The following is a 24,141-nucleotide window of genomic DNA, read 5'->3' on the forward strand; positions in this document are numbered from 1 at the left end:
TGGGGCAGTTGGTAAATGTAAGGCATAAATGCATGAAGGCATTTAGGTCCCCCTTTAGATTTTTAGGAGTTTCTTAACTTCACTTTAAACTATATTTTATAACTTCTAAACAGATGGCAGGTGATTTTATGAAAAGCATTACCATAAACTGTATTGCTGCATGCAGATAAATATGCGCAAAAAGTCTGATATGCAAATAAAAAAAACAACATACCCCCCATTTACGCCAACAAACTTCAAGTTCTTCTTCGCTCCCCCATTGCCCTGCTTGTCAGGACAGTCATTCTTCTTCATGATGGATTTGAGGCCTAATATAGGATAGATGGTCAGATATGTGAAAACGAAAGCCAAGTCTGCACCTGTTCTTCATCCCTAGCAATAAGTTAAATCTATGCAATATTCAGTCCATTTGTCCAACCTAAAAAAAATAAAGCACAGTATATGAGATAGTACTTTTGAATTCCTTTACCAGAAGTAATATGACCAACAAAATGCTGAACTGTACACTTGCTGTGCTCCACAGAGTGGGTAAGCCAGTTGTACTCATTCATAATGCATCACACAAACTGTCAAAACAACTGTTACAGTCACAAAGGAACTGATATTTTAAATGAAATGCTCTAAACAGTGAAAACCATTCTTACCTGCCATAAAAATTCTCATCAGTCATGTGATTTTAAAGGAGATTATACCACAGACATTTACAGAGATTTGTTCCCTAGTGTTTGTTTGATTGTTGCGAAGAACAGAGATGAATACAACTAAAGGAGCCAGTGGATGCAATTACAACAAAACACAACACATCAAAGAGATTGGAATGCTTCCAGGAACTAGGAAAAAGCTCAAAAGTCCCATAAAGACTGTGTGCATTTCCAAGGACACAACAAGATAAGTCTGAATCAAAAATAACCAGGAAATTCTTATTTTAGTAAAACAGTTAACTTTTAAATTACCATAATATTATATTATATTCAGTGGAATTGTACAAGAACATAATTAGCACAGAAAAGAATAATTAACTGTGGCTGCACAAATAACAATAGATGCCAGAATTTATGAGACTGCATAATATTGCAAGCACTGCAATATAGCCAGATGTTTTTAAACTGTCAACACAAAATCCTAAATTACCTTGGCATACAGCTAGGACCTTCAGTATGAAAGTGCATTGCAACTGGGTCTCTGCATCGCAACAGACGGCTTTCTGTGCCACACGCATTTACAATCAGGCAAAAATATGCATATTAGAATGTCTTATTTCAAGTTGACTTTTACGTTTGTTCCAGCTCTGGCTCTCAAAACCTTCACTTCAAACTCAGTGAGGCCTGTTTCACACATTGCACATATGAAGCTTGTAAGCAGTGTGTATGACGGTGTGATGTCATTAGTATTTGTAGGTAATGTGTATGTAAAGTGTATTTATAGCATGCACATTTTGGACAATATTAATGCATTGACAGCATCTAAAAATCGTAAACCTTTTTATTTTGGAACTATACACATATTTATAAATCCTTTGAGGTTTGTAGAATAACAAATGCATGAGGTTCATTGAATACAGAAATTAAAAAAATGTTGATAGCTCAATATGCAAGACTCAAGCTTTGTGAAACAGGCCTAATGCAAGTAATTGACACCAATACCAAAGACTGTTGCACCTGACTCAAAGAGACGGTCGCATCAGTCATTACTGTACATTTAATGAGCTTGCTAAGAAGGCGCATGACTATACTGAATAAGAACCTACCTGATTGTCGTGTAGCCCCTCCTTTCTGAACAGGTGAGTAAAAGGCAGACAGGGCACTGAGGGACCCTCTCAGGTGGCTTTGAATAGAGCTTATTTTGGAAGAATGAGGTTTCTGGGAGCTCTCTCCTTTTGCGTCCTGGCCCCCACTTCCCAAACTGGCCCACTGCTCGTTAAGAAGCCCCTGTATACGATTAACAACCTGACCGATTGCAGCAGGAGAAGCTGTGGCTTCAGCTGCCCTTTGAGACTGAAGGTGAGGATCCTGTCCTTGCATTTCTCTCGGTTCCTGCTGTGTTTGCAAACCTGAACTTCTTTCTCCTCTTGCTTCGTCTGTTACTGAGCTTTCAACCCCCTTATTCTCAGCAGATTCTATTTCTTGGACTGTGAGCTTAGGGATTTCATTTTCACTCGCCATAGACTCAACCATGGCACTTTCTACCATGACATATTCCTCAGTGTCACTCTCTGCAACAACATTTTCACTGACTTTGGTATCTATAATCTGGCTTGACACACTATCTTTGATATCACCCTCTTGTTCTTTGTCTTTTACAGAGTCGGTCTTCTCTAGCACTTCAGAGACTTCCTGACTAATGTTATCTTCTAGATTATCCTGGACCTCAGTCTCCATTGCCCGGTCACACATGACAATCTCTACCCCTACAATTTTCTCTGCTGTAGTGACTTGTGCTAAGACTTCAATGTCTCGAGCTTCTACTATATTTGTCTGAGTGCTTGAGCATTTAGAATCTGTTTCTTTGGGACCCTCAGCTGGTAGAGGTTCTGTCGAGACTCCTCTCTCCATGACACTTTTGCTGTCTGTACTGACTGATGCATCACATGTGACAACTGGTACAGAAAGCGGCTCTGTCTCGATAGGACTTTGAAGTTTCCGCTCTTTCACTTGGTCAGTCAGTTCCTGTATTCTCTCATCTTTTTGTCTATTCTTGTATATCTGTTCCCCAAGTAAGGAATTTGTCTTTTCCAATTCACAACTGGCCTTGCTTAGACTCTCTTCCAAAGTTTTCAGTTTTGCTTCCAGCTCCAGGTTAGTGAGAAGTTTCTGTTCGGCAGGTTGAGCTATTGTATTTTCCTCAATTATCATTACACTTGGTCCCTCAAAAGTTGTAGTATCTTCTCGAGCGGGTGTACATTCGGATGTAGCACCTGATTCCTCTGATTCCAGCGTTGACTTTTTATCTTCTAACAAAGTCTCCTGCTTTTCTACTTGCTCTGAAAGACTCTTCGATGCTTCTTCTTGAAGTGTAGACTCCTGCAAAAGTCCCTCTGCTTCATCTGGATCAGTTGGAGTTTCTGCTTTGTCTATGAGTATCACCGGGACAGACATTGGAGCTGGCACTTGTTCCTTCTCTGACTCTGTATCAGTTACTGGTTCGTTTTTTTCAGACTCCTGTTCTACAATAACCTGCACAACAATATTTTGTTCCTCTGACTGCTGTTCTGTGGTTTTGTCAGACTGTGTTGCTTGAACCATTTCATCATCAGCTGCAGAAACTGTGGAAAGGGAACAAGTATCTTTCTTCTCACTGATAACTGGAGGAACAGCACTGTCTTGCGAATCAATATGAGGAACCTCAGTCTCGTTCAACTGCAAAGAGCTCTTCTGTTCAGACTGGTGTTGCTGAATTCTTTGAAGCAGTTGTTCCCTCTCTGTTCTAAGAGAGCATATTTGAGCCTTCAACTCAGGGATGGTCCTGACTTGCTCTTCTAACTCACGCACCCTTTTCAGCGCAGCTGTAATCTGTTGATGCAAGCTGGCCCTGTCCTGGGGAACACTGCCTCTCCTGTCGCCTCCATCCGCCGGTCGAAAAAGCTTCTCAGCTGAGCCATTCTGCGACTGGGCACTCTGCTCATCAGTTGAGTCTGAACCTTTCCTGCGTGGGACATTAACAGGCATGCTTGAGGCTCTTAACAGGTGAGGCCTAACAGTAAGGCCCATGGACTGTTCATTCTGAGAAGAGGTCTGTACTTGAGACTCTTCTGCAGCCTTCGGCGAGGGGGGGTAACCACTCCCAGGCATCTTTGACTGGCTGGCCAGGGAGCTTCCACTCTTGCTACTGCTACCACTAGTGGCATCACTGGCTCTGAACTCAAAAAGCTTCTGGACTTCAGTAACACGTGACTTAGGCTTGGACCCTAAAGTGGAAGTATTGGCCCACGTATCTTTGGCTAAAGGTCGAGCGCCATGTCCAGGAAGGCTGAAGTTGCGTGGCAGTGTGCTGCACTTTGGGCCCCTGTTCTTGCGTTGAATGTGTACCCTCTTGATTGTGTTTCCTTTCTCTATGTCATCAACATACTTCAAGAAGTCCAGATCCAGGTGAAACCCATAGGGGGTCTCTACAGAATATGGCAGCTGTTTCCGCTGTACTCCACTCTCAGAGGCTTTGGAAGGAAAGCCATTTGCTGAAATATAAGATACATTGTTACACATTTTGCATTCTCTTATTGTAATTCCAGCTCAAGCAGCCATTGTATTATTAAGCATATGGAGCATAATTAATCAAGGTTATTAATGTGCAAGGATTTAGAAGACATGAAAAGCAAAAAATACTTTATGTATAATGCATTATAAATGTATTCATAAGGTATATAATGCATAATGCCTTATATATTTTTATAACTAATTGTAACCAAAGTTAAAATGCATTATAATATTTGCAGATTCTTTGTTACATCTGAAATTGGATTTGTCCTGTTTTTTTTAACGCATTATACCTTCTAAAGGTGTATTTAATTAATAGATAAGTATATAGAATGTATTATAACTGTGGATACATGTATGTATGAGACAATACATTACAAGGTGCATTACAAAGCATATTTAATGCATTAAAATACTTTTATAATGCATTATATAAAGAAGTTTAACTATTAACTATTGCATGGAGATGCAAGTGGAAGGAATATATTTACACATTTGAAACTGGATATGACAAACAGTCTGGATGGTGTTCTTACCATTTTTCTTGTCCATTATTTCTGTTTTTGCAGTATCATGGGTGTAAACACTGGAAACCTGTAGACAGATCAAATAAAGATGTACAGATGTACATGATTTTACATAAGTTGTTTTGTACCATTTTAAAACCCTGCACCTCTATTCAAACCACAGTGACATTGTAGTTCATTCTGTTTAATTTACTCCAGATGGCTCACAGTTTATGTGGGGTTGATTTAGGCAATGGAAAACAATTTTGCCATTTTAGATTTAAGATTCTTCAGGGGCTTACGTAAGGCCACTGATCAAAATACATCATGTTAATACAAACTAAATACACCCTCAGGCTTCAGGTCTGGAGATCTACTTCCCGAACGTTCTCACTGTCCTATCTTGAAGTCACCCTAACCTACATAAATGTTGCAAAAAAACTAAAAAAACAATAAAAACAATCTCACTAAACAGCTAAACTGATGTTTTTGTTTTAGCATGAGAACACTTACTTTTCAGCGGTCACTAAAGACACCCTCAAATTTTTGTTATTCTAAAGCAGCACCATAATGTAGGTTGATATCTGAGCTTTACAACAATCATATAAGCTATGTTCATGATTACTGTGCCTTTTCTAAATGAATACAGTGTATTTAGCACTGAAATGCTGTTGGATGCCACTTCACACAACTTATTTATTGGAGCCCTTGAGATATATATAGTCAAATGATACATGAAATGTGGACCTTCTGCTGGTGAAGATGATCCTTCTCAAACCTTTTGCTTTAATGGAACTATGGTCAAACCCCTCAAGGCATGTTTGCAGATCTTAACTATGTACTGAAAAGATTGGAAAAGATGGGAAAAGATTACTGAAAGATGTGTCATCTGGCTCTGATTTCAATGTTGCAATCTGAGCCAGAGGCTTGGAATTTGGACAGTTTGGAAAAGGATATTCTTCAAAGGTGCAATTTGACTATGTTTCATGAAATCTGGATCATGAGTTGGCTGCTGGATGTCCAGATTCTGGACAGACTGGTATAGAAAAAAAGAGTTAGATTCTGACATGCTCAGTATATAAAAAAAAAAAAGGCACAACAACATTTTCACTATTCATCATCATGACCACAGCCTTCTGATGAAGTTGTTTGTACCTGTTTGAAATATTTATTTCACCAAGTGCAAGCAAGGATAGAAATATGCTTTGGTTGCTTTTTAGAAATGGGGTCTGAGCCATGGTTTGGTTGAGAAAACAAGCTCTATGCATTCTGAAGCAGAGTGGTATAATAGCATGCCAACACAGCATTTGGTGATCAGACCATCAATCAACTAGCTTCCATGATTTCCTTTCACAGCACATTTACTTTAGAAAATAATGTTTTAAAATTGATTCTTAAAGCTTTGGGGATGTAATCAGAAGGTTACTGGTTTGGTCACCACAAAGACCATGACCTTTTCCCTTTAGTCAGTGCACTGTAAAGTACATTAGGATAAGAGTGGCATAAAATAAGATACAATAAAATATAAATATTAAATGAAAACATAAATGACAATTCAGAAAATGTCTATGTATGTCTATGTATCATAATGTATTAGTTGAGCTTGTTGAAGTACTAAAATTAATAAAACTAAAACTGAAATAAATAAATAAAAAACTAAAGCTATAAAGAGACATTTAAAATATATTGCTACAAACTAAAATGAAAATGAAAAATGAAAACAAAAATACAACTTTTTTCATTTTTATTTGTTTGTTGTGTAACGGAGGCAAGCGTGTAAACCACACTGCCCTGGCCTCATGAGGTGCACTAGAGACTGTGGTTTTTAGCATCCTTGTTAGCGTGTCCGCATCCCATGCCAGAGACATTGGTTCAAATCCCGCTCGAAGCACGTCAAGTAGGACCGGTTTCATTTGGTGCTGTGACCTGGATGGGAGTGATGTTTAGGGGGGTGAGTGTAACAGAGACCAGCTAGCAAGAGTAGTATGTGAAAACCTCACTGCCCTGGCCCCATGAGGTGTGCTAGAGACTGCGTTCTTTAGCGTACTTGTTAACGCGTCCGCATGTCATAGACGCTGGTTCGAATCCCGCTCAGAGCAGGTTGAGTAAGACCGATTATATAGGTTTGTTCATGGGTTTTGAGGATGAGAGCATGTTCTATGACATGTTGGCACTTGCCTAATTTTACAGACGAATTTGCATCAAAATACAGAGTTTGATTGGACAGCTATTAAGAAACTCATTGTCAGAGGTCATAATGCTAAAATGCTAAAACTTTGCTGCTATAATGGTAGTTAAGGAAATATTGAGCATCTTAATTAGACTACTCGAGTGTACAAACAGCTTGCATTTATCCCCAGGTTTCAAGGCAAAAACCCCATAATAGTGTGAGTCTAAGCTTGACTGACAGCTGAATCCCCAAAATCCGACACACACAGCATGGAAAATGTACAGCTTCTTAAGTCCTCCTGGAGAATAAAGGAACAAGGCAGGGACGGAAGGGATAAGGTGCATCCCCAACCTAAGAAATGTTTAATGCGATTCAAATACACTGTCTGTCGTTGAGTCTTAATTAGCCAGAGCTGGAATGCAGCTTGTAATTTCTGAGTAAAGTGAGGCCTAGCCGCTTGTCAATTATCCACATGAAACCAAAGAACACAACTCTGCCTATTTAATTAGATACAAAAAAAAGAGAGTGCGCGCGAGAGAGAAAAAGATAGAGAGAGAGAGAGAGAGAGAGAGAGAGAGAGAGAGAGAGAGAGAGAGAGAGAGAGAGAGAGAGAGAGTGTGAATAAGTGAGGAAGCAAGTGGGAGAGAGAGAAAAAAGAGATGGCAAATCATGGCCACTGGAGAGAAATTACTTTAATAAGAAGACATTCATGCAATCTTTTTTGGCCTCATTTGCAGGAACCTGTTTCAACTTATCAGGGGTGATATTAGGCTATTTGAGTACAGTATATCTTAAGACTTCATGTTTCCAGTTTGTCTCAAAATCGCCTTTCCTATGAAAGATAGTTTGTTGTAAACCTAATGTTTAGAATCATCTGTTTACAGATGGCCCAATGGACCATGTACTGGTGAGCTATAATGGAAATTCACTGTTTATTTAGCCATTCACAGCTGATTTAATTCAATGTAACTAATCAAATTGCAGTAAAGGAGCGGAAGTGAGGAAAGGAGATCAATCTCATTTGCTGTCTGTGTAACCATGTAGGGGCAAAATTCAGACACACAAACACACAATCCACCTGCAACCTTACAAGCTCAGCATCTACTGCTGATTAGGAGTGCTGAAGCCTTGAAAAGAAATCGAACCAAACGGAGCCAAAGAAAGCAGAAACTGCCTGAACAGCCAACAAAACAACATCTGTGGGCATTCTCAGGCATGCCAGCTGGACACGCAGGGAAAGATTGTTAATATTCCACATGCCTATAACCCTGTGATTTCAGGTCTGAGGATGCACACACAGACATCCGCTGGGGCAGGGGCGAAATCGCATTCTGGGGGTGGGGGGTAATCCCGCCTGTTTACATTTATTTAAGAGATAATCAACTGTGTTTACATTAATACCTCACCAGGACAGGCATTTCGACCAAGACGTTAAATTGATCGTTATAGGCTCGTGAGCGTTTGAAAGCCAATTCTAATTGTTAATTTGTGTTCACAACATATTTTTTCTTCTGCATGTCATGTGCATGGCTCCGAAGAATAGCACTCAGACTCAGGTACCAAATTAACTCTTACTTTAATATAATTGTATTTTCTACAACAGTTAGTTCCGTTCCTCGAATCTGATTCTACACAAACTGTCATGTTAAATTTGCAGTGTCTTACTTCGAAGGCTGCGCCCTCCAGAGGTCTCATTTAATGGCCACATACGCTATTGATGCTGCCTCATTTCAGAAAAGTAACCATTGCATTTCAAATTAAAAAAGAAATTATAATAATTTACGCCTCAAGAGGAATAACAGTCAATTTTCTAATGGTTACTTTTCTGAAATGAGACATCCTCAAAGACGTACACGGCGCAGCTTTTGAAATGAGACACAGCTATTGCCAGTAGGTGGCGTCAAGTGACTCGCTGAGGCCGAATATGCCTACTTCCTTTAGTATTTGAAAAATTGGAGAGTAGTATGTCCAAATTCACAGTATTTGAATAACATAGGTGAAGAGTAACTACTACTTTCGCCGAGATCCTGGAGTGCGCATTTGATGGACGATTTACTATCCCATGAAGCCACAGGAGAGGAGTTGTGAATTGCAGAATGCAGTGAAGTGACTGAACTGACAACATGGCAAATAATTTGTCACGAAGTAAGTTTCAAACCAAATCTAGTACCTGCTAGCTAGACAGTATGCAATTTAGGATGCAGCTGTCTTTATGAGTGAGTCGTTGAATCATTCGCACAAAATTATTCATTCAAAACATCGATTTAATCAGCAACGAAACAACACTGCGGTGTGTTTGCTCTAAGATGTCCAGCGGATAATTCTGCTTTGACTTCATTTGGAACTATTTTCTGTAGTACAGCACAAACACACAAAAAACAAGCAATTATTCGTCTAAAATGTAAACTATTCAATTATTTACTTCTTGTTTATAGAACTGTTAGCAAACGCAGTATCACACACAATCATTTCCCTCACATTTATGTCTATGCCAGAAATTTGCTCTGATTTCCTCTCTAACGGACACGATCATCTCCCACTCTTTTCTTTTCCCAGTAGCTCAACACTGTTCCAAGCTTTACTGCTCCCATCTAATGACAATAAACAGATAGCAAGTGGGCTGTCTGACAGGAAACAAAAGCTCGCTACACTTCCCCTCCTTGATGGTTCTATCTACAGAAATGGCTCTGCAAAGCTTCAAACATCTGGAGGAGGTAGAGAACACACAGCATCTGTCCCACTGAGATGAGAAGAGGCCTGGAGAGAACAGCGCTGGAATAAAGGTTGGACCACCAGTGAGAAAATGTGTATGTATTACTGTTCTATTCAGTGTAAACTTACCAATGATGAGTGACATAGACACTCTTTTACACATGGTAACAAGACTCTTATATTTTAATAATGGCTGTCAAACAATAATAATAATAATAATAATAAAAGTCATTTGAATGAGTTACGGAATATGGTGTGCCAATTAATTGATCAAATTTATGGTAACTGTATGAAAATGGTAGGAAAACATCCATAAATTACATACAGGTCAGGAGGTATGATCAAAAACTTAAAATGTTTAATGTTTTATTTTATATAATTTTTTGAATTTTAATTTTAATATATGATTTTACATTTACATTTTATTTATGCATTTAGCAGACACTTTTATATTGATTTTGACATGAATATATTTCATCAGGTTCATGCATTCTCTGAAAATCAAACCCATAACCATGACATTGACAGTGCCATGCTCTATATTATATTATATTATATTATTAATTTTACGAATTAGCTTGTTAACCTGACAGTTCTAATTTGAACAATAAATGCATATTCACAAATACGCACACATTTAATTTAATTACTTCTTGTTTGAAAAGATAGAAATAGGGGCTTTGGTTTATCCCTCAACCATAATCGTGTTTGGTTGGGTAACTAAGTGAGAGCAAATAACAGAAAGAGAATGTGCGAGAGATAGAGCTTTCATTAAGGATGTGAAGCAAATGACTATCAATTATTCAGTGGTACCCTGTTTGTAACGCCACAAGCAGACGAGTCCGAGGTTCTCATTAGTACTCTGGATTACAGAGCGAGAAAGCAATATATAAGGCTGAGAGGAAGACAGAAAAAAGTCTAACCATTCAGAAATGCAAAGGTGTTTTCTTGAGGTGCACACAGAGAACACGGAAGTGAAGGGGGAAGGGATGGATGGATACAGGGAGATGACAGAGAGAGGGGTTGGTGGCGACAGAGAGGAGGGGGGTTATTGAGCTCTAGCAAGTGACAGCCAGGTGCTAGCTCTGTCTGTGTGGATCATTCACATCCCACGGGATCCACAACAGCAGACACATATGTACAGCCAGATTCCAACAGAGATAAGACCGATGCCCCACATTGATAATCATTTACAAATGCCAAACATGTTCTAGCTGTGAGAGTCAAACACATGGTGAGAGCCAGTCTAATCCACATTGTATACATATATAAAACACCTAGTGGCTCTCTTGTTTTTGCATTCGCACTCAACAAACACGCACATATGCACACACACACATAAAAAATGCACAATACTCTCATTAGATGCTGCCTTCCTTCCGTCTTCCAGGGGGCTCCAGAAAAACAGCACTATTTAAATGTATCAGGAAGCGCTCCTCACTATGTACCCAAAGAATTACATTAAGCAAGGTCTTATACACACACACACACACAAATAATGGAGAGGAGATGAGCTGGCTATACGCAAGAAAAAAAAAGAGCCCGGCAGTTATTCCTGCACTGCAGTAATATCAGCAATAGAGTCTTTAAAAAACCCAGCGACACATCCAAGCACACATGTATGTACTGACGCATGCACGCACATGAAAAGACAATGACAGGCTGAGATTCTCACCTGTACTAACGTGCTACATGCATCCCAGAGATTGTAAGTGTGTGCGCATCATCGTGTGAGATGGAAAATGATAGAGAGACAGAAGGAGAAAGAAAGGAAGACAGATAGGGAGAGGGAGAAACAGAGACAGCTCCAGAGTGACAGAGAGAGGTGGGGGAGGAAAGGAATTCCTCTCACCTAGCATGTGCCGTGAATGCTGCTCCCCTCCTGTCTACCAAAAACATGCAACATCCCTCCCTTCCTTTCTTTGAACTTCAACCTGATCACGCAAGAAGGAAAAAAGAGGGGAGATGGATTTGATATTTGATTGCTAAGGAAACATGTAAAGGAAGAATATATGTATGTATTTGCTATACCGTTAAAAAATTTGGGGTTGGTAAGATTGCATAATGCTTTTGAAAAAAGTCTCTTATGCTCACCAAGGCTGCACTTATATGAAATTTAATTAATTGATGGCAAAGCTGAAATTTTCAGCATCATTACTCCAGTCTTCAGTGTCACATGATCCTTCAGAAATCATTCTAATATGCTGATTTAGTGCAAAAAGTAACATTTCTTATTATTACAAATGGTGAAAACAGTTGTGCTGCTTAATATATTTGATCATTTTTTCAGGATGTATTGATGAATAGAAAGTTCAAAAGCACTGATTTGAAATATAAATCTTCTGTAACATTGTAAATATCTTTACTTTCACTTTCGATTAATTTCATGCATCCTTGCTGAATAAAAGTATTAATTTCTTTTTTTTATCCTACTGATCCCAAAATGAAAAAAAATATGTTGTTTTCCAGTAAAATATCTAAACATTCTTCAAACAAAATAAATCTGATGAAGCAGAAATAAGATAATAATAATTGTTTTCAGAGAATATGGCTTGACTTAAGTTTAGTGTTTATGCATGAATTATGTAAACAATTTTACTATGACAAAAAAGAAAAAAAAAAAGTGGGTGGGTCCTCCCCCAGAAAAATGTTACTGAAGTAAATACCATTACAGGAGCCATTCCACCGAATGGGTGACATTTCTGTCCCTAGAACATCATATGTATAAAATTGCATGAAAATTAACTCTAAAATACATTTTATTATTAAGCAAAATGTCCTGCATATTAAGCTAACTACAAATTTTAACATTTATAATTAAAAACATTAATAAAAACTACATAGAACACAAAAAATAGCATTTTCTGCATGTCCCCACTCTCTGTCTCTAAACTTTGCCATGAAATATAAAAATCCTTCAGAAACCTTAAGTTTTGGGGATTGTTGTGTGACTTTATATCCAATCGATTTAAAATGTTTGTTTGTTTTTATGAGAAAAAAATATTTTAGCTAATATTTTAGATAAAATACACATTTTAGTCATGTCCCCGGGTTTTCACTCAGTGCTGTTACCCTAACACATTCCCCCCTCTGAAAAACTTGGAATATTCCACAAGACACATTTTCAACAGGAAGTTGCATCATCTGGATCTTCTAAAGTAGTGATGGGCATTCCGGCTCTTTTTCGTGAGCCGGCTCATTTGACTCGGCTCACTGAAAAGAGCCGGCTCTTTTTGACTCACAAACGGCTCTTTAAAAAATATATGTTTTAACTCGCTGAAAGTCCATCACACAACTGTGCAACGTGAATATTCACATTTTTAATTGTCCATAACAACCCAAAAACTAGCCTGCTTACCTTGCACATCTAATTAATGGGCAAAGTTATGACTGACTATTTTTCTTACCTTCTTTTTTTACTTTTTAATGTGGATATTATTGAGCTTGTAGAAGTTTAGCTCTTGCGTTCTTCTGAACATCTTGCTCTGCAATTGCCCGATGTCATTTCTGAGTCATATCAGACCGTAATCTGTCTCTCTTTTAAATGCATATTCCACAGTGGTAGTAGGCTACGATTGGCTGTAAAATATAATTAATATCGAAACAAAATAACAAAATAACCCAGGCGGTCTCATCTAAGATAAGTTTAGGCCTCCTCCAATAGTACTGACAGCTGGGCATAGCTTGCAGGTTTGCTTAGTGGCAAACTTTTTTCATTTGATTGGTTCAACCGCCACCCGCCCGAATTTAATTAAAATATTATTTTTCGTCACGTCATCCGCCTGATCCGCGGTTTATCCGCATCTCTCTGTGTGTGTGTGTGTGTGTGTGAGAGAGTTTGCTCGGCCCTCCCTCATGCAGTTTAATTGGTTGACATCGCGTGTATGATTGACAGGAACAGAATGTGAGGCTGATCAGACAGTCGAAACAAATGTGTGTGCGCCTTTAGGCCTATATAATTGTTTTTGTTGGTTTTTGAATTAGTCAATTATTTTAAATGCATTTAAAATCATTCATTATTTCATTATTAGCCTACATAATGATTTAATTTCTATAGGCTATATTTTTAAAAATAGAGTCGGCTCTTCAGATATGCGAGCCGGCTCCCGTCGTTCACCTACAAGAGCCGGCTCTTAGATCCGGCTCATTCGCGAACGACCCATCACTATTCTAAAGGCAATGGGAAGACCATAAGTAAGTCCTCTCATTTGAATTTCTGTATATTTGATGAAATTGTAACTATGACTGAGAAGGTCAATCTCAACACTGTCCTGTTACCTAAATGATTTCTTAGAATTTATTTTGTTTATTTTAAAAATATTAACTTTTGTTAAGTTACTACAATTTTCTCAGTGTCTTCATGCTATTAGCATGTATGCTATGTTGCCATATGTCATGTATTTGATAACTTTTTGCTTAAAAACTCAATCCTGTTACTTTCAGTCCTGTTACGTATATGAAAAATAACAGGAGTGAGTTAAAGTAACAGGAGTGAGTAAAGACCTCTGTTTTGTTGATTTAATACTGTAAATATTAGTTGATATAATACTATTCACCTGAATTATGAATTTTAAGGTTGCAATTACTTGTATTGTAGACATTAGCATTAGTTTTACAATGTGAACACCGTACTTCCAGGAAGCCAGGCCACCACAAAGTGACTTGAACGTTTTGTCTTTGTCTTCCTTATATTTTGTAGAAGACGAAGAAAACCCATACTATGCTGGTGCCAGAAACACCCACCTATGGCATATTGCAATGGAAGGAGTGAAACACACCCGCCACCCTCTCTTTTCTCCCTTTTTTGTCTTACCTTCCCTCTTACTCCCTCCCTCTCTCTTCTTCTCTCTCCTTATTTCTCTTTCCACCTCCTTTGCTGTGAAGTACTACTAGCATATAGTACATCACTTCAACATAGAAATCTTATGCACACACAGTCATGTACACCCTCTCTCATGCACACACATATGGACACTCATTCCTGTTACCTGTTCCTCATTCCTGTTATGAAATAGTTCATTCCTGTTACCAAGTGTTCATTCCTGTTACATTAATTTATTTATTTTCTAAAAAAATAAAGTTAAACCACTGTTTCTATCAGTTTTGTTTGTTCCATCATTTATACAATTGTTTAATAAATTAAATTATAAAAAAATATATAAACTTGAGGCTTCAGTCTTCTTTAAAATGAAAAAATGGCTTAAGGCATACACCTTGCCTTAATATATAGTGATTTTTTTTGTCACAAATATCAGTTATTTGAAAATATAACCAACAATTTCTTTAAAATAAACACTTTCTTGTGGGGAAAACAAAGGAATTAATTGACATGCTTTTTAAATGTCACATGAGTTTCGTTAACAGGACTGAGAAAACATGCGTCCATCTTCTGCTTAGAAACCTTGTAAAAAATTAAATAAAGTTGCCTGAGATTGACCAATACACATTTTAAATAGATAAATATTTGAGTATTAGATTCAGTGTTGAAAAAAAAAAAAAAAATTAAGTTTAATTTTGAAGAGTTACAACAAGCAAATGTCACCCATTCGGTGGAATGGCCCACAGGCTATTCTGGTGCCTTTTAATTAAAACAACCCAGGTGAAAAAGACATACTATTAAATATATAAAAAATGTACTTGAGTATGTTTTTAGTACAATACAAATATACTTTAATGCATTTTTAATACAACTACTAAAACTAAACTCCACTTCACGTCGGGCGGTTCTTTGCCTCCAAGTCGTGCATTAAATGCACAGCTATCCGTGGATTATCCCGCTAATACCATGGTCATCTGCCAGCAATGACAATTTAAAGCTGTTATTGATGTTTGCAACGCAATATTTGACTGGAAAGGTACAACGGGCGGTTACTTTCGTCAGTTGCGGCTCGTTGAGAAATATAATGTAGTTTAATTTATTAGGGAATTCCCTAATAATTGGATTTGACTGACAGCACTATGAAAAGACAAATGCGCTGAATTAGAGACGGTAAAAGTAAGTGGGTCCAATAGCATTGGTCTTAAAAAGTGGGTGGGTCTTGTCCCACCCATATACAATGGTTCCGACGCCCATGCTTAAACTATATTAAAAATAATCTTAATTCAAGATATATTCTCTGCATGATAAGAAATATGAAATTAAACGTATATTGTTGAGGATGTTTAGATATTTTACTGGAAAACAAGACAAAAATACTGAAGAAAATGAGTTTTACAGTGCATTGATACTGGACTGGCAATTTATTCTGCTATGGCGAGATATTGGTCCTGGAGGAAAAGAAAAACACATAACACGAGAAAGAAAAGGCATCAAAGATGAGTAAGAAAAGTGAGAAAACAGTCCTCACTCTTTTGAAGGTTCAGTCCACTGCAGTAACTCCCTCTGCCCTCCTTTTGACACAGACCATCTGAGCATTGAACTGACGACGGCCGGTGCCTCAGATCAAATGACCCATGGAGGGGAGCTCTCTTCCTTTCTCACCCTCTTTCTCTTGTGTATTTTTTTTTCCTTACATTCCCTCTCCACTTCAATAACTCTCTCTCCCTCAATAACTTAATACTCTGTTCTTAAAAAGTGTGTTTTATTGCTGAAGTTAACTTTCCTCCCTCCCTGTAACCCCAGGAATATGTCAAAATTTTGTGGCATGGGTCCCGCCAATGGGTGGAGGTTAACCATTAACAATGCACCAGATCTCCACCACAGCTTATCTTCTCATAACACTTGCGCCTCAGCCAGGAGTGCAGCTGCTCATTTGTTGAGGTGCAAGCCACATTAACATTCAGGGCTTTACAATAATGGCCTTAAATAGTTAACTGAAACATGAAAATTTTAAGAAAAGAATAACCTGGTCACTCTTTTTGATGTAATTTTATTTAATGAAGCCAAAATAACAAAAATGCATCATAAAAATACATAAAAGTGGTCTCTATGACTTTGGTCTCTATGATTCTTTTGAAACAATGTTTTGTGAGGAGCAGACTGAAATTTAAGTTGTTATTCACTACCCTGGAAATCCAGAGTTCTCGCGAGAGCACAAATTGAATTAGCTCAGCGAGTTTACTCTGGCGTCGAGTAATGATGCTCATTAAATATGCCCTTGTATCCGAGCTGCACCAATCACATCGGGTTATCTGATATAGGCGGGCCAGAGGCGAGCTAAACAGATGACGACAGCGCTGTGACGTCGAAATCATTAGTAAACATTGCAAGATGGCTATGGATGAGCACCAGTTGTTTGAAACGGCTTTGGCCGCTACAATGAACGAGTTAGACTTGGCTTTTTATCTAAAAGAAGAACAGAAGACGGCGCTCGAATCCTTCCTTTGCAAGAAGGGCGTTTTTGCTGTTTGGCCGACCGGATACGGCAAGAGTCTTATCTACCAGTAAGCTCCGCTGGTAGCTAAGCGTATGGGGCTTATTGTTGTGATCGGTCGTTGTGTTATCCAATTGCATGCAGTGAGATTTTCAAATGCATGCTTGGTGCCGCCCCGATTTTCATTAGTCGATGCCAGACCCTTAATCTTTCAGATTTGGGTCTGGATTTCCAGGCTAGTTATTCACTGGAAATTATAACATTCACCCTAGTTCTCTTTGGCACATTCATAAGAGTTCAAGAAAGAAACAGCAATGTCCAGTTCTTGAACTAAATATTCTAGCGGATGTTTTGCCTCACAAAAACAGTGGTTGATCCATTTACAAACAGGACAGATTCAGTTCTCAACTTGCAAACACAATAATTCAGTTGCTACAGTTAATATCAGTCCACAGAAAGGGATAATTTTAAGCAAATAAAAGGATAATTCTCCCAAAACAGACAATTTTGTTGTCCTTTCCTCACTCAAATGTCATTCCAACCAACAAGACTTTCGTTCATTTTTGGAACACAAATAAACATGAATGATAGTTTTATTGGTTTGGAATGGCATGACGGTGAGCGATGTAATTTTTATCATCCTTAGTTTGGTATGTGTATGTGACAAAAGAAACAGAAAAAAAGAGAAAAGATTAGACTGACAGGAGATGCAAAATTATTATGTCCACTCACATCTTTATATTTTTCATTGCATGATCAAGTCACTAGAAACATGGCTCTGAATACCATGATGTACTTTATAAAGGTCTAAAAAACATGGTATTTATTTGTATGTGCCTGAGATGATCCCACAGATAAGCCAGCTTGTATTCTTGTCACAGATTCTGCTATGGAGTGCTCCTTTTGCCTTTTTCATTTGGAGCAAACAAATTGAAGTGGCCCCTTAAGGAGGAAGCTATTCAACTCTGCAATGTGCTTGAGAGGTCTGTCTAATCACAGAATTGAGATGCCCCTGCCATGACTATATTTCACTTGTGTCCAGAGTGAGTCATCGTCCAGTGTCAGAGCCCAGATTAAAAGCAGACTTGAAGAGAGGTGGAGGTGTTTTGTGCTCAGCATATCTAGTGTACACTGGCAGTGAAATGCACCCTGTAGCCATAAAGTGCTCTTCCTACTTCAGTCGGCAGTGGCCTTGCAGACACTAATAAAAGCGAAAATTCAAACATGCATACAAAACACTCACTCATGTATTCTCAATCTCTCTGATGCACACCGACAATCATTCACACTTCTAAAAACACAGGCATGCTGTAAATGTGATGCATGGATAAATCATTTATATTAAATACTGCAATATTCCATAAAAATAAGAATTGTCAATTTTGATTTCATGGTTACTTTAATCTTTAACAGTCTGAATGTACTCCTACTGTTCATCTGACTGTCTCTTGGCTGAATTAGAGGAAAACGTGTGTAAACATACTCAGACCCCCTACATTTTACACGCGAGCAGGCACTTGAACACGAACACGCTCATTAGCGTGGTTGTCGGCTGTGGGTCTAAAGGAAAGAGTGAGAGTGAGCATATAAGCAATCTATATCAGTAATGTTCATAAAACAGGTCACATAAATACCCCATGCCAAAACATAGCCATCTTTATCAGCCATAAAAGCCGACAACTTTACACAGTACAGGGCTGTGTACACACACTTGAGAAACTTATGGCCCTATCTATTATTTCAAGGTCCAGTAAAGCTGCAGGATATCATATCTGCCCTAACATATGTCAGACTCACATATTTGCACATTTTACTGCATATTTTTCCATGTATAGTGTTAACAGGTCTCAGCTTCAGTCGGAATGCTCACGGACCGCCCAGAGGCTGTTCATTCAGTTATGGCTGCGAAATAATCACAATGAGAAACTATGATCACATTTGCTGCTGCCTTTTTTCAGTGTTCAAGTAAAAAAAAAAAAAATGTTTCCCATGTGTGTCTATTATTTTAGTATAAGTAATAGACATAATATATAGATATAATATAACCCACCCATAAAAGGCATTCAAAAACAAACCAAATAATGATTAGTTGCTTTGTATAATGTGTCAATCAGATTGTCTTGAAGGAAGAGCTGTGCGTCTAAACTTCACTCCCCTGGCCTCAAGAGGCACGGTAGCGACTGACGCTAAAAGCTGCGGTCTTTAGCGTCCTTGTTAGTGTGCCCGCCTCCCATGCCGGAGACGCCGGTTTGAATCGATGCCGGTTTGGTCGAGTAGCACGTTAGCATGCTAAATGCTAAGTCTGTTGCTTATAGGAGTATAGTAAAATTACTCACCCTCAAGCCATCCTAGGTGTATACAACTTTCTTCTTTGAGACAAATACAATCTGAGATATATATAATAAACACCCTGATGCTTTCGAGCTTTATAATGGCAGTGAATTGCAACCATCAGTCTGAAGCACAAAAAAGTGCATCCATCCATCATAAAATAACTCCACACGTTGACTGCGTATGTACCGTTTGGCTGAAAGCTAGAATTTTAATTTGTAATGTGTTAAATATGAATATTTTTCTTACACAAACTCATCGCTTTGCTTCAGAAGGCCTTTATTAACCCCCCAGAGTTCTTTTATGATGGATGGATGCACTTTTTTGAGCTTCAAACTGATGGATGCAATTCACTGTCTGCCATTATCAAGCTCGGAAGCGTCAGGGTGTTTAATATAACTCCGATTGTATTCGTCTGAAAGAAGAAAGTCATATGCACCTAGGATGGCTTGAGGGTGAGTAAATCATGGGGTAATTTTCATTTTTAAGTGAACTACTCCTTTAAGTAAAGTAGCAAAGACATATATGACTATTCAGCTATGACTATAGGCCCAGTGAATTTTCTGTGCTTATTTTGAATCTACGGAATTCGGAATTGTATAAAAGATGGTAAAACATGTTAATTGGATCTGAGAGTACCATTGGTGGCTGAAAACATTATCAAATTTACCATTTAAAAAAAAAAAAAATGAACATGCAAGGGGTGGGGGATTTGCAGGTCCAACTCCAGTTCTGAGATGTAAGATGTACTGTAAGATTGAGGGAGGGCCGGACGGACAGTGGGTGGGGTGCCAACCTCACGATTAATTTGACAATTTCCACTTAGTCTACATTTATGTAGAAATTGTTATCTACCACAGTAAAGTGGAAAGAGGTAGTCATCAATCAAATGCACACGATCAACACCCATCCTGCTCAGCGATAGTGAATACATTAACACTTTGTTTCATTATTGTTTCATACAAAATTATTTATATAAATCAAGTAACCAACTTCAAGTGACTCAACTCTCTGTAGAAAGTGAAAAACGCGTTAACTACAGTGACAACACAGTGAGCCGTGAATGCCCTCCGCTGGCTTTAACCACAATCCTGTATCAAATTCTGCTCTCTCCTTAAAGCTTCACTGCACACTGGCATCTGTGTCATGCGGCTCTCTAAAGGCATGAGAGGAACTGATGCTAATGCTCACACAATGTGAAGTGAGCTATGTGAGCATCGTTGTAGATTAGATTATGAATTATATGGCATTACTCATCATCTTCTGTAAACCTCAAAACCCCCCTTGACTGGAGTGAGGGTGACCAAAATATTTAACAGATCAAGTGCTACCACATCAAAAATGGCATCAAATGTGTTTCTATTTACTGGGATTGTAAATCTGGCATCTTGCTCGAATTAGATCTTGATTAGAAGCTAGATTACCTTTTGTACAAAAAGTGTTCACATGATATATATATATATATATATATATATATATATATATATATATATATATATATATATATATATATATACACACACATTTTTTTGCAGTATTTATTATAAATGGTTTATCTTTTTCTTTTTTTCTTTTTTTATGTGCCCTTGTAATTTTTTATCAAAATAACTTCCCCTCCCTCTTGGAACAATGATCCAATCAATTCCAGAATACAAAATCAGGTCACGGCCTACAGTTTTTTCTTATTTGAGAAGCCGTTTCACTCTGATATACATCACAATAGGGAAGAAAAATCAATTGTAATTTCCGTTTCATCCTGACTTTAAAAATGATCAATTATTAAAATTATTTCTAACATAAAGGGGACAGCTTTCCCAAAGATTCCAAGATGAAATGCTTGCAAACTTGGGATGAACTGATACTGGGATGAACTCTTGAGACTGTGGAATTTCAAGACCCTCAAAGAGAGGGAGGAAAGAAAGGAACTCTAGCATGTGACTAACACAGACTTACACAAAAAGAGAAAAAAGGCAGAGAGATATGAACCGGAATAACTATGAATGACTTAGAGCGAGAGAGCTGTTGAGAGAGGAGAGAGACAGACATTGCTTCTGGTAAAAGAGATTTAGATGGTAAGAGAAAGATGTGCAATTCTTAGGTAACATCTTAAATGAAGAGGGGAGCAAGAAGGAATGTAAAAAGTATGCTTTTGGCAATGACTGGAGCTGAGGGAGGAGTGGAGAGCTGAACTTGTGATAAAGTGAGGTTTGAATGGGTTTCCTGGGGAAGAGTGCAGTGTGAGAAAGACAGATAAGAACCTCAGGCTGTTTGTGTTCAAACTGCCATGTCTGGACCAGACTAGAATACAGACTAATGGGGAAGTCTGAGAACGAGAGAGAGACCACAACAATAAAACTATGTGGCCCTGTCAAGAGTATCTCGCATAGATTTAGTCATAAGTAACTGCCATGGAAAAGAAGCCGGCAGTTACACAGAAATGTGGGATGGTTCAAATTCACACAGTCATGAAAAATATATAATTGCTCTGCATGATACTTCAGTGAAGTCAAAAGTAGTTAAAGTTCAATTGAAATTAATTATACAAACACAAAGTCGAGACAGATTAAATTGTTATTGCAAAAATGATATGTTGTTAAAAATGTTATACTAATAAAAATAATAATTCTATCATTAATTTTAACATTGCAAAAATAATTATATAAAGTTCGAAAATTATATTATGGAAAATTATTATAGTATTACTCATTTTGACAATACATAAACATTGACAGGAATTACATTTCTTACTTAATTTCTTTGTTTCAAATGGAAATGTATCATTGTTATTCATATTGATAGATTACAAAAATAATTATATACTGGTAAAATATTATATTATTAATATTATAAATAATTATAATATGTTTTAACAATTTTAAAACGGGTTTTAAAAGGAAAAAAGATTGGTCAGTCAAACAGATAGAGCCACCACCAAATTCATGCCAATTAGATAGGTCAAGGTTACTGTTTTGGGCCGGTCGGGATGCTGAAAAAGAGCAATGTTTTGACTGTGCCACAGACTTTACTTTTGGGAAATCAATCTCATCAAATTTGCATGATCCTCGAACCTCATACTAAAATCTCCATACTTGGAAGACAAAATGGCTGGAAACTAGAATCCAGTCTAGGTCCACTATGGGCAAAGGAGGCACATTAAGGCATGGGTATTGATTTTCTCTCCAAAAATGAGCTCTAACATCCCCCACCAACCCACATTTAAAATGGCGGTGATGCCATTCTGTAGCATATCATTTCACCATTAGTCTACAAGCAAATAAGACCACAGTGAGAAATGAAAATACATGACCGTATGTGAACTGTGCCCTCTGACTGCAATGCTTATATACACGTACTGTCTGGCTTGTTTTCGCAGCTCATTCACTAAAGGTATTATACAAAATTAACAGCAAAATTACTGCTAAGAAAACATACTGTACACAATTTGTGTGGCATGATTCTTCAACTTTCATGGTGGTTCTGAGTGCTTTCTATATCTTAAAGGGTTAGTTCACCCAAAATTCTGTCATCATTTACTAATCCAAACTCGTAAGAATTTAGTTCATCTTTGAAACACAAATGAAGATATTTTTAATAAAATTTGAGAGATTTCTGTCTCTCGACAGTTCATTCTTGTGTTACGCAGCACGTTTGAGCTTCCGCAAGAACCAATGAGGTTCATTCTCTGCAAGAACCAGTGAGGTTCATTCTTGTGTTACGCAGCTCGTTTGAGCTTCCGCAAGAACCAGTGAGGTTCATTCTCGTGTTACGAAGCACGTTTGAGCTTCTGCAAGAACCAATGAGGTTCATTCTCGTGTTACGCAGCACGTTTGAGCTTCAGCAAGAACCAATGAGGTTCATTCTCTGCAAGAAACAATGAGGCTCATTCTCGTGTTACGCAGCACATTTGAGCTTCAGCAAGAACCAATGAGGTTCATTCTTGTATGTCGTGTGTTACGTATTACGCAGCACGTTTGAGCTTCTGCAAGAACCAATGAGGTTCCTTGTGTTACGCAGCTCGTTTGAGCTTCCGCAAGAACCAATTAGGCTCATTTTTGTGTTGTTTTGGGTGAAATGAAACAACTTGGCTTTAGAGTAAGTTCTGTTAGGAAGACTCAATCGTTGCGTCACTTATTACCTCCACATCTAACCAATCATGTGCTAATACTTGCAGTATAAAAGACTGGTACTTGTATTACCAATTACCTCCATCCTCCCCACCTCCACCAAGATGGTCCCTTCCCCTCCATCTTCCCCACCACCACCAGGATGGTCCCTTCCCATACCTCCCGGGGGTCGGCTGCGCCCCTGCCTTCTTCTTCAAGCAAGAAATGCAGTTTCCGCTACCCTCAGATTGCGCGCTACAGACGGGGCCTACGCCAAAGAACTTTATAAATATTTGCTTGCTGGGCTGTTAATAAATATATGCTTTGTTATATCATTCTATCTCCCGAGCCTTTCTGGTAGAACTATCCCTTTAACAATAAACTTACATTACATAGAAAAGAATGTAAGATATATATAGTGCACTAAAATACCAGAGCAAATTGTGCTGGGATAAACTAGATTGCAGGTGTGTAAAGTTGGGGTCACTTGTTTCTCAGATTTATGCATGAAAGCGGAAAAGTGCACCGCAAAGATTTAGCTCATGTTCAAGTTGCTTATTCAAATTCGCCACATTGACCAACAGAAAGCTGCTTGGTTTGAAAGTGGCTTTTGTGTGAAAGTGGCTTCATGCATCGCTATAGACAATGGACCTTTTTTTTTTTTTTTGAAAAATTTCACCAATGTTGAGTAATTTAGTCAATGCACCACTGTGTGTTTGAATGAACAAGAGAGAAGGCAAAAGAGAAAGACAAGCTCTTTTCGTTGTCTCCTAAATGGACAAGATCTGTTTTGTGTGTACAAGGCACATTCTGGAA

At 38.1% G+C, this 24,141-nt stretch overlaps 1 protein-coding gene across 4 annotated transcripts in view; it reads right to left on the reverse strand.

Moving 5' to 3' along the window:
• The window catches only part of kank4 (KN motif and ankyrin repeat domains 4), a 60,386-nt gene that overhangs the window by 15,149 nt on the left and 21,096 nt on the right, over positions 1 to 24,141 (reverse strand). For 2 of the 4 annotated variants that reach the window (XM_084128429.1, XM_084128432.1), the window contains exons 2-4: positions 4,727 to 4,784; positions 1,748 to 4,171; positions 215 to 308 (exon numbers count right to left, since the gene is read on the reverse strand). In XM_084128429.1, coding sequence (XP_083984555.1) covers positions 215 to 308; positions 1,748 to 4,171; positions 4,727 to 4,742 — 2,534 coding nt within the window. In that variant the 5' untranslated portion in view covers positions 4,743 to 4,784. Of the gene's footprint in view, positions 1 to 214; positions 309 to 1,747; positions 4,172 to 4,726; positions 4,785 to 11,430; positions 11,513 to 15,925; positions 16,142 to 24,141 lie in introns of those variants that run through there. The other 2 variants (XM_084128431.1, XM_084128430.1) reach the window with 2 other exon arrangements.

Source organism: Abramis brama (assembly GCF_963993115.1).
Source record: "Abramis brama genome assembly, chromosome: 11".
NCBI classification, from domain to species: domain Eukaryota; kingdom Metazoa; phylum Chordata; class Actinopteri; order Cypriniformes; family Leuciscidae; genus Abramis; species Abramis brama.